General features: G+C 47.2%; 1 protein-coding gene across 1 annotated transcript in view; it reads right to left on the bottom strand.

The window, feature by feature from the left end:
- LOC119958997 overlaps positions 1-12,081 on the bottom strand; it is a 44,631-nt gene continuing 32,550 nt past the window's right edge. Inside the window, exons 4-5 of the mRNA XM_038787536.1 lie at positions 3,818-4,018; positions 1-591 (exon numbers count right to left, since the gene is read on the bottom strand). Coding sequence (XP_038643464.1) covers positions 163-591; positions 3,818-4,018 — 630 coding nt within the window. The 3' untranslated portion in view covers positions 1-162. The remainder of the gene's footprint in view (positions 592-3,817; positions 4,019-12,081) is intronic.

Below are 12,081 nucleotides of genomic sequence, written 5' to 3'. Positions count from 1 at the left end.
TTATCCTAATTTTTTTAGATTTATTAAGGACACACAAAAAATACTTAAAACAGGGTACCACATTATCTTAGAACATGACTAAATGAAGAAATTTAAAAATGCCCTATATCTGTTCTTTCCAAAGGCATATGAACCCACATAGCTGTATTCTATTGCAAGTAACTATATTGGGCCATCTTGACGTGTTCTTTTTTTGGAGGGCTGTTGCGGTTTGTCTTGGGTTACTGCTACTTCTACACCATCATTTTGTTGCATATCTTGCTTGCTGAGTGTTGTGCTGGCCAATGTTTCTGAACTAGCATCGTGTACGCTGACTGCATTACCTGGACGAAGTGCGTTTAGAATGAGCTCCGAATCCAGCCTCTCCAAAGAAGGCTTTCGTACATATCTACATGTTTTCCATTTCTGGGATTTCCCCTTTGTGGATCCAGCCTTCACTTTGGGATGTTTTGTAACACCTGCTTTGTTTTGTTCTAATACATATCTGTGCATTTTGAAGCCCAGGGAGCCTTGCTTGCGGTCTGTCACCACTACTTCTGGAAATAAAATAGTTTTTCTACATCTGTCACTGGTGGTTGAAAGGCGTTTCTGCTTTTTAAAAAAGATAAGAATAATTAGTTGCACTCATTTTACTCCTATTGGATATTTTATCATTAGAAGCCAGTGCAGATACAAGATGTTACTAAAATGTATTTGTTGCCTGGATGTTTCTGTATTTTTAACACTGTTTAGAGATTGCTGATGAGAAAACCAACTGAACTAGGGAAGAAATCAACAATATAAAAAAATCTAAGAACATTACTGTTTAAGTCCTTATTTTTGTTTTGGTTCCCATTCCCTATCCCTGTTCACTAGTGATTTAGAATTGAAGTTAAATGGTATAAATCTATGTCCAAACATTTGCTGTTCAGAATGGTACTTAAATAGGATATGTCTGCCTTGCACTTTTCTGTTTTGAGTGAAGCTGTGACTCATAAAAGCAGGAGCAATTAATACCGAGAGGCAGGAGAATGTTCATGTATTGGAAACGTTTAAAACCTTGTGCCAATGGCTGACCTGGTTTCCACCTTTGAATAGCAATGCCCCGCCTGCATCCTGGTATTAATTAGGGCAGCCAAAGCGATTCTTGAAACCTAGACAACATTGTCCCGTTTGCAGTTATTGGGTGTAATTTTCTTCAAAAATGGCAGTGTCAGGATCTGACAGAAACACAGCTCAATTTATGCTCTATTTTCTGGTATTTAGTGCACAGAATCCCATGAGGAAGGAGCTGCGCTCGGAAAGCTAGTGATTCGAAACAAACCTGTTGGACTTTAACATGGTGTTGGAAGACTTCTTACTGTGCCTGTTATTTACTGGCTTGACCTATTGAAGTTTTGAAGGTTTGGAGAAAGCCGCTCTTTGGATGAATCCTAAATCACAAAGAAAGGATCTGACTATCCTCCGCTTTCCTTGCTAGACGTGTGCGAAGGGACGCGCAAACTTTAAAAAAAATCTAGACACACCTGACTTCATGACGCTTCCGCACAATCAAGGGAAGAATCGTAAAGTCTTTGTGAGAAAACAGCAACCCTCTGCCATCTGCCTCAGCACAGTATAAGGATCGCCAACAGTTGTGCAGAAATCACAGTGGATGAAAATGTGATATCAAGTCACGGTATTGAGTTTGAGGATACTGCACCAGGAAGAAGAGAATAAAAAGTTCTCTAACCTAACACTGCAGGAGGAAGAGAATAAAAAGTTCTCTGACCTAACACTTTCCAGAACCCCATGTTGCTTATGTGTGGGAAACCCAATGAAATTTAAGTGCACTCAGATACTGGCCAGAGTTGCACCTCCCACACAAATAAGAACCCCGGAGGATGGGAATCTAGCCTGGGAGTGGTGGCTGCTTCCGATAATGCTTGAATACCTCCGAGCATTGTCACTTGATACCTAATGACAACTGAAATAGACAGGATTGTGGGGAGAGATTAACTGGCAAGGTGGGCGCCAGATGCAAGGGCAGAGGGGGCTGGTTTTCAGCAGTTTCCCCTCCTGATACTGGGTTCCTCGGTTTGCACTGGGTTCCTTGGTTTGCACTGAATACCAATCAAAAAGGTGCCCCACTGAGACCATAGGCAAACCTAACGGGGTTTGTTGGGCAGCCTTCAGAGTCAGGATAGACCCTTGTAGTCCAGTTAAATTGCTGAGCCACTGTGAGGGACTGAGACTTTCCCTGTTTTTTTTCATAAATAAAATATATAGGATTATGCTCATTGCTATCTCTAAAATTTAAAACTGGACAAAAACCTAAAATGGCTGAATGTATGTGGCCCTTAAACAGAAGCCATCCGGCAAACCTGCAGACCATTATCTCTGAAGAACCACTAATAAGATTTTGAATTTGCTCTGTGCAGCCCTCGAAGGGAGCTAGACAAAGGCCATCTGTATTTTACAACCCAGACTGGCCATCAGGAGTCTGCGTGTCTGCTAAGACAAAGGACCTCAACCTTTTTAATTCATAATGGTTGAGACATTCAGCAGTCTAGGACTGAGAAGAGGGATGTACATCACTTGGCAAAGCTGGTGTGGAGAGGTAGGTAGTCATGTAACATGGATCTCTAGCTCATCAAACCAATAATATTGCCTGTAGAACTGCAAAGACAATGTGCAATTTTGCTGTCTAACCAACAGGTTCACGGGCCTCATCTGTACAGCTACTGGAAATCCTGAACCATTAACTACAAGACTGACTTATCTCTGCATGCCTAGCTCATTGTGTAAAGTCACCACCACTGCCAAATTGAATTATGCAGCTTTGGTTTTTAACCCACTGAAGGAATATGTCATTGGACTGCTGATTTTGGAACCCACTTGAAACAATATTTATTTTCTCTGCTGTCTGCAGTGTAAATCTTTCCTTTCTCCATTCCTCTTCTACTGTATGAATGCTAAGATATCAACTTAGCAAACCCCCCCCCCCCCCTCCCCTAATATTGAGTGTGTTTAAATAAACTAACCCTTCAGATGAATGCAATGTCAAATTTGCCGTAGTGTTATTTATTAGAAAAATGGATCAGAGGGGTTGGGAAATGCACTACTGCGTAAAAAAAGGTAAGGTTAGTGTTGCTTCACAGCAACAGGGATCCGGGTTCAATTCCCGGCTTAGGTCACTGTGTGGAATCTGCACCTTCCCCCCGTGTCTTCGTGGGTTTCCTTCAGGTGCTCCGGTTTCCTCCCACAGTCCCGAAAGATGTGTTTGTTAGTTGTTAGGACATTCTGAACAGGAGGTGTAGTGTGGTAGTGTGGCGACTATGTGATTTTCACAGTAACTTCATTGCAGTGTTAATCTAACACTAATAAAGATTTTATTATTATTTAAAAAAGGAAGCAAGTCTAAAGCATCTTTTTGTTTATGGACAGATGGTGAGAAGAGAAATTTGTGCTGTTTAAAATAACTGCAACCCCCCCCCCCCCCACACACACACACACATCCTCTCTGTAACCCCACTAATAAATGCTAGTGGGCTTGGGATAATTGGCTCTACATGACTCATGTATGAGCCTAATTCACACCTTTCCACGGGTGTGCAGGATTCCAGAGTTGGGTCTTTCCTGTCCCTGCCTAAATGGGCACTGTTTGCCTGAGGTTGGGAATGTGATGTAGGTACCCATACCTACTTCCTTCAGCCACACACACACCCCGACTAACATGCCTATTCCGGCAGGATCCACTCAATTCAGCTCCACATTTCATGCTCCTGGTGATCTCAAATCTAATCTTTTTCTCCTTTTCTTCTCTACTTGTATTGGAATGTTTTGTATTCCCTCTTACCTCCTCCTCATCACTTGCTTCCATGTCCAGTTCTTTCATTGCTAAGGAAATCATAACATCAAAAGCATCTTCATGCTGGTCAGCCACATTCCGAATCTTGGTCACTCTTTTATCACTGGTGGGATCTGATCCTTCTCTGGACTCTTGAGGTTCAGATGGTTGTGGATCACTAGCTGCATTTGGTAATGTCTTCTCTCTCATCTGAAAATCAAATTTACCTCTAAACATTTAACACAACAGTTACAATTATGAACTGTAAGGCACTTAAACATTAGCAACCATTGATGTAAGCATAAGAAGGGAATCCTGAAGTAAAGGTAACAAATGTGACTTCAGCACAAACTGATGACAAATGAGGCAACCTCTCAGTACAGAGGTCAGTTGCATACTCCTAATTGCTGTTCTGAATGAGATCAGCTAACTCATAGCCTGAGTAGATGTGCTGTAATGCTAGAAAAGACAATTTCTTGACTCAAAACACTGGGGTGTCCAAAGAGTTGAATTTCAAGTGCTTTAAAGCACCAAATTAATATTTGTGCCTGTGAGGTTATCTCTGCTTATCAATGAAAAGAACAGTCATTCATATGCTTGTGGAGCGGTTTACTTTGGATGAACTTATAATATGAAATGGGCCAGGATTCTCCAAAATCCCGGGCAAGTGTTGCCGCCAGTGGAAACACCAAAGTGGTGCATGCCAGTGTCAACTGGTGTCCTGGCCCAGCGATTCAGCAGCCCTCAGCACGCCAGCACGGCGCCAGAGTGTTGCGTGCTGCTCGGGTGCCGGAAAATGGCCCTGCACTGCCGGCACGGGTCCAGGCATGTACGCGACAGCCGTCTCCGCGCTGGCGCATGCGCGTGTTGGCCGTCTCCGCACCGGCGCCAAGTAACATGGCAGAGTCCTACAGCGGGCCTGTGTGGAAGGAGTTAGGCCCCTTTCAGATCGCGGGCGCCTGCCGATCGGTAGCCCCTGATCGCGGGCATGGACGCCGTGGAGGCCCCCCCGGAGTCTGATCCCCCCCCCCCAACCAGGATGCCCACCGTGGCCGGGGGTCCGAGCTCCCGCCGGATGGTACCAGGCTGGAACCACGCCAGCGAGACTAGGTGGAAGTGGGCGGGAATTGGGCCAGTCGACCGCGGAGAATCGGTGCGTGGGCTTCTTTTTCAACAGCCCCCGACCGGCACCGCATCGACCGCGCGGGCGCAATTGGTGCCACCGGAGAATCGTGTCCCGGAGTTGGAGCGGCGTGGCGAAAATTTTCCGCATCATCGCCGATTCTCCGACCCGGCACGGGCTCAGAGAATCCCAACCCAAGTGTTCAGGAAAGAATGAAGGAGTGAAGTGTTGATTATGGTTAATATTGCAATGCTGGGGAAAGAGAATGTCCTAGACTGGTCAAGGACAGAATCTATTTGGTTGGGATTAAACAGTAGAGTTACCTTCACACCACTAGATGTACGCTGCAGGTGACCAACTAGTGAGAAAGGTGTAGAGGAACAAATTTGAAAGGTCATTACAGCAAGGTCGAAAACCATAGTTATAGAATCCCTTCAGTGCAGAAGGAGACCATTCAGCCCATCGGGTCTGCACTGACCTTCTGAAAGGCCAACTCTGCTGCCCCATCCCTGTAATCCCACCTAACCGTTGGACATAAGGGCAATTTATCATGGCCAATCCACCTAACCTGCACATCTTTGAACTGGGAGGAAACCAGAATCGAACCCGATTCCCTGGCGCTATCATGCATTAGTGCGAACCATTGTGCCACTGTGCTACCCCCAGGGCTTCAATTGCTTTAATGTAGATTGGGATAGTAATAGTGTCCAGCATGGAGGGTAAAGAGTTTTGTTCAGTAATTTGTTCATGGGATGTGGGTATTTTTTGCCTATTGCTGAGAGAATTTTAAGCATCAATCACAATACTGTAAATCTGGAGTCACGTTCCTTCCCTGAAGAACATTATTGAACCAGATGGATTTTTCCGGCAATTGACAATGGTTTGGGAGGAGGAGGTGCCCATGCTGGTGTCTCCCGTGGGGGAGGTGCCAAAACAGCGCAGCACCGTGGACTCAGGCATAGTGTTAGGGCCCACAAGGCCAGAAATGAAATGAAAATCGCTTATTGTCACAAGTAGGCTTCAAATGAAGTTACTGTGAAAAGACCCTAGTCACCACATTCTGGCGCCTGTTCAGGGAGGTTGGTATGGGAATTTAACTTTGCTGCTGGCCTGCCTTGGTCTGCTTTAAATGCCAGTTATTTAGCCCAGTGTGCTAAACCAGCCCCTATGAAGTTAGACACCAGTTAAGTTGACACATGTGCATTGCACAGTTGAGTTATGGGGCTAGGGCACAGACTGTATATATTTCTGCACAATAAAAACCTGTTAACACCGTTAAAACCTGTCTCGGTGCTCTGTCTGATGGGTGTGGGGGTGGGCTGGTCTGGGCTGGCCGGAACGGTGGGGGGACCAGTGCAGGCTCTTTGAGTGGACCGTGCTCTTCCCCCCCCCCCCCCCCCCCCCCCCAATTGTCCCTAGCACCCCTATCCCGTGATTCGATGGGACAATGTGATGGGCTAGCCAGCTCGCATGCAGGGATCACCCAGGTGGAAGGTGCCAAGAGTCAGACATTTTCAGATGATGTGGAGCACCAGAACTCATCACACAGCAGGTTGTCATCATCCTTCATCCCATTGACCAGACCCGCTGTCACTGCCAACCCAGAGCCCCCACCCTGTAGCGCTGCAGGTGCGTATAACGAAGGGTGTGCAATCAGGCGGTTTAGTGGTGTGTGAGGTAAGGGGGTCCACCCAGTCGCATTTTGCGATTTCGGCGTCGGCAATTGGGTAATCCAGCCCTTAGTCTCAGGAACGGAGAATTACGCCCGCCTGTGATCTCTCCAAATTTCAGCCTCTTGAGCCTGCCCAATTTCATTCCACTACTGGGGTCTGTGACTTCAGCTGTCCAGCCCTAAACTCTGAAATTCACTTGCGAAGACTTTTCTTCTGTCTGTCCTCCTTAAAACCCACCTCTTCCACCAAGATATAGATCACCTGTCATAATGTCTCCTTGCATGGCTCCCTGTTAAATTTCATTTGCTAACACTCTTTTGAAGGACTTGGGGACTGTTTCCCCCTGCCCTTCCTCCCATCCTGCCTTCCCCATTTTAATCCCTTTATCTCCCCCGATCCACCCACCCCTTGCTGACGCCTCAATTCTCCTTAAAGATGTTGGTGAACGATTTCCACCTCCAAGAAAAACCCATCGACCGACCCTCTTAAGACAAACGTGATTTTCTCCAACCTGAGGAACTCCGCCAGGCCGCTCACCAAAATCCCCGGTTTCGGTGGCTCCGAGTTCCTCCACTCCACCAAAATCTGCCTCCGGGCTACCAGGGAGGCAAAGGGCAGAACATTGACTTCTCTCACCGCCTGGACTCGCGGGTCTTCTGACAGCACAAATAGCGCCACTTCTGAACTTGGGGTGATGTCGCCCTCAACACGTCGGACATTACGTCCACAAACCCCTTCCAGAACCCCTTCAGTTTAGGACATACCCAAAACATGTGAACACTGTTCGCAGTCCTCCCCTGCACACCGCCCACACCCATCCTCTACCCCCTCAAAGAACCTGCTCATCCTCTCCACAGCCACATGCTCCCTGTGAACTACTTTATACTGGATAAGGCTGAGCCTCACACATGATGAGGACGTATTCACTCTCCTCAAAGCCTCCATTTCCCCCGCACCCTCAATTTCTCCTCCCTATATACCTCAGACACCCTGCCCTCACCCACTCCCTCCCTCGATAACACCTTATCCTGTAATCCCAAGGGCGTAAAACTGGGAAAGGATGCCACCTGCATCCTCAAAAATCCCAGACCTGTAAGTATCTGAACCCATTCCCACTGGGCAGCTCATATTCCTCCTGCAGGTCCTCTAAACTTGCAAAGTTGCCGCCCACAAACAGGTCCCCAAATTGCTTCATCCCTGCCTGACAGCACCCTGGAACTTCGCATTCGCATCCCCCCCCCCCCCCCCAGTGCAAATCTGTGATTGTTGCACATCGGTGCCCAGATGCTTCCAACCTCAGATGCTGCTGTCACTGTCCCCACACCCGCAGAGCCACCATCACCACTGGGCTTGTGGAACACTTGACCGGCGAGAACGGCAGAGGCATCATCAACAATGATCATAAATTCGCTTCCCTGCAGGAGGCCGCCTCCATCCTTCTCCATGCCGACCTCTCACCCACTACCTTCCACCTCACCATTGCAATGTTTACTGCCCAGTAATAATTTGTTAAATTTGGCAAGACCTAGGGGCTTGTTCGGGGAGGCTGATACGGGAATTGAACCTGCGCTGATGGCCTTGTTCTGCTTTACAAGCCAGCTGCTTAGCCCACTGTGCTAAACCAGCCCCTAACAATCCACTCCACAAACCCCTACCCGAACCGTCCTAACACTTCCCACAAGCAGTCCCATTCCACCCGATCAAAAGCCTTCTCTGCATCCATTGCCACTGCTACCTCCACGTCTTGTCCCTCCGAGTGAATCATTATCCCATTCAGTTTCCTCCCCTTTACAAACCCCGTCTGATCTTCCCCTATCACCCCTGGCACACAGTCTTCGATTCGCGAGGCCAGGATCTTTGCCAGTAATTTAGCCTCTACGTTTAATAGCGATATTGGGATATAGAACCTGCACTGCTCTGGATCTTTATCCCTCTTTAGTATTAGGGAAATAGACGCCTGCGATAACGTAGGGGGAAGCTCTCCCTTTTCCCTTACCTCATTATATGCCCTCACCAGCAGGGGCCCCAGGTCACCGCAAAACTTCTCATAAAATTCTACAGGATGCCCATCCGGGCCCAGGTCATTCCCTGTCTGCATCATTCCCATGCCCTCCATCACCTCAACTAGTCCAATGGAGGAACCTAGCCCCTACACCAGGTCCTCCTCCATCCAGGAGCCAATGCATTCCACCCCCTCCCCCTGCCCACCCCCCACCCCCAACCGGCCGGGGTCTCCGATTCATAAAGCCTCCTGTAAAGCTTCTCAAGTACACCATTCATCCCCAATGGGCCCAGTACCACTCTTCCCCTCCTGTCCTTCACCCTTCTGACCTCCCTCTCTGCCTCCTGCTTTCTGAGTTGGTGGGCCAGAATCCTTCTCCCCGTACTCATTCACTGCCCCTCTGACCCCCTGCATCTGTCCCACTGCCTTCCCCGTAGACACCAGCCCAAAGTCCATCTGGAGCTTCTGCCTCTCCTTCAACAATCCTGCCTGCGGGGCCTCCGAATACCTCCTGTCCACCCGCAGAATCCCGTCCAGCAGCCTTGTCATCTCTGCTTGTTCTACCTTTTCCCTGTGCGCCCAGATCAATATGAAATCCCCGCTAACCACTGCCTTGAGCATCTCCCATAGAGTGGCGGCCGAGACCTCACCCATATCGTTTAGTTCCACATATCCCGAATGGCGGCTCTCACCCGCTCACACACCTCCTCATCCGCTAAAAACCCTACATCCAGTCTCCACTGCAGGCGCTGGGCCTCCCACGGTCCACTTGCAAGCCCACCCAGTGCGGCTTGTGGTCTGAAACCACAATCAACGAATACCCCGAGTTGGCAACTCTCTCCAGCAGCGTCTTGTCCACCATGAAAAATTAATCCGAGAGTACACCCTGTGCACGTGGGAGAAGTACAGGAACTGTCTTACCCTCGGCCTCCTAAACCTCCACGGATCCACCCCCCCCCCCCCCCCCCCCCCCCCCCAACTCCCAGCCCACCTATGCGCTCCATGAACCCCTTCAGCTCCTTTGCCACCACTGACACCCTCCCCGACCTCAGGCTCGACCGGTCCAAACCTGGTTCAATGCACGTGTTAAAGTTCCCTCTCATGACTAAGATCTAGGATCTTGCCCAGCACCCGCCTCCTAAACTCCACATTGTCCCAGTTTGGGGCATCAACATTTACCAAAACATAAGAACAAAAGAACATAAGAACAGAAGAACTAGGAGCAGGAGTAGGCCATCTGGCCCCTCGAGCCTGCTCCGCCATTCAATTAGATCATGGCTGATCTTTTGTGGACTCAGCTCCACTTTCCGGCCCGAACACCATAACCCTTAATCCCTTTATTCTTCAAAAAACTATCTATCTTTACCTTAAAAACATGTAATGAAGGAGCCTCAACTGCTTCACTGGGCAAGGAATTCCATAGATTCACAACCCTTTGGGTGAAGAAGTTCCTCCTAAACTCAGTCCTAAATCTACTTCCCCTTATTTTGAGGCTATGCCCCCTAGTTCTGCTGTCACCCGCCAGTGGAAACAACCTGCCCGCATCTATCCTATCTATTCCCTTCATAATTTTAAATGTTTCTATAAGATCCCCCCTCATCCTTCTAAATTCCAACGAGTACAGTCCCAGTCTACTCAACCTCTCCTCATAATCCAACCCCTTCAGCTCTGGGATTAACCTAGTGAATCTCCTCTGCACACCCTCCAGCGCCAGTACGTCCTTTCTCAAGTAAGGAGACCAAAACTGAACACAGTACTCCAGGTGTGGCCACACTAACACCTTATACAATTGCAACATAACCTCCCTAGTCTTAAACTCCATCCCTCTAGCAATGAAGGACAAAATTCCATTTGCCTTCTTAATCACCTGTTGCACTTGTAAACCAACCTTCTGTGACTCATGCACTAACACACCCAAGTCTCTCTGAACAGCGGCATGCTTTAATATTTTATCGTTTAAATAATAATCCCGTTTGCTGTTATTCCTACCAAAATGGATAACCTCACATTTGTCAACATTGTATTCCATCTGCCAGACCCGAGCCCATTCACTTAACCTATCCAAATCCCTCTGCAGACTTCCAGTATCCTCTGCACTTTTCGCTTTACCACTCATCTTAGTGTCATCTGCAAACTTGGACACATTGCCCTTGGTCCCCAACTCCAAATCATCAATGTAAATTGTGAACAATTGTGGGCCCAACACGGATCCCTGAGGGGCACCACTAGCTACTGATTGCCAACCAGAGAAACACCCATTTATCCCAACTCTTTGCTTTCTATTAATTAACCAATCCTCTATCCATGCTACTACTTTACCCTTAATGCCATGCATCTTTATCTTATGCAGCAACCTTTTGTGTGGCACCTTGTCAAAGGCTTTCTGGAAATCCAGATATACCACATCCATCGGCTCCCCGTTATCTACTGCACTGGTAATGTCCTCAAAAAATTCCACTAAATTAGTTAGGCACGACCTGCCTTTTACGAACCCATGCTGCGTCTGCCCAATGGGACAATTTCTATCCAGATGCCTCGCAATTTCTTCCTTGATGATAGATTCCAGCATCTTCCCTATTACCGAAGTTAAACTCACTGGCCTATAATTTCCTGCTTTCTGCTGGCATGTTATTTGTGTCTTCCACTGTGAAGACCGACCCAAAAAACCTGTTCAGTTCCTCAGCCATTTCCTCATTTCCCATTATTAAAACTCCCTTCTCATCCTCTAAAGGACCAATATTTACCTTAGCCACTCTTTTTTGTCTTATATATTTGTAAAAACTTTTACTATCTGTTTTTATATTCTGAGCAAGTTTACTCTCATACTCTATCTTACTCTTCTTTATAGCTTTTTTAGTAGCTTTCTGTTGCCCCTTAAATATTTCCTAATCCTCTAATCTCCCAGCAATCTTTGCCACTTTATATGCTTTTTCCTTCAATTTGATACTCTCCCTTATTTCCTTAGATATCCACGGTCGATTTTCCCTCTTTCTTCCGTCCTTCCTTTTTGTTGGTATAAACCTTTGCTGAGCACTGTGAAAAATCGCTTGGAAGGTTCTCCACTGTTCCTCAACTGTTCCACCATAAAGTCTTAGCTCCCAGTCTACCTTAGCTAGTTCTTCTCTCATCCCCTTGTAATCTCCTTTGTTTAAACACAAAACACTAGTATTTGATTTTACTTTCTCATCCTCCATCTGTATTTTAAATTCCACCATATTGTGATCGCTCCTTCCGAGAGGATCCCTAACTATGAGATCATGAATCAATCCTGTCTCATTACACAGGACAAGATCTAGGACCGCTTGTTCCCTCGTAGGTTCCATTACATACTGTTCTAGGAAACTATCGCGGATACATTCTATAAACTCCTCCTCACGGTTGCCTTGACCGACCTGGTTAAACCAATCGACATGTAGATTAAAATCCCCCATGATAACTGCTGTACCATTTCTACATGCATCAGTTATTTCTTTGT

The sequence above is a fragment of the Scyliorhinus canicula genome, chromosome 2, assembly GCF_902713615.1.
Source record: "Scyliorhinus canicula chromosome 2, sScyCan1.1, whole genome shotgun sequence".
In the NCBI taxonomy this organism is placed as follows: Eukaryota; Metazoa; Chordata; class Chondrichthyes; order Carcharhiniformes; family Scyliorhinidae; genus Scyliorhinus; species Scyliorhinus canicula.
Note: the sequence above shows the minus strand (reverse complement) of the source record. Positions and strands in the feature narration are given on the sequence as shown.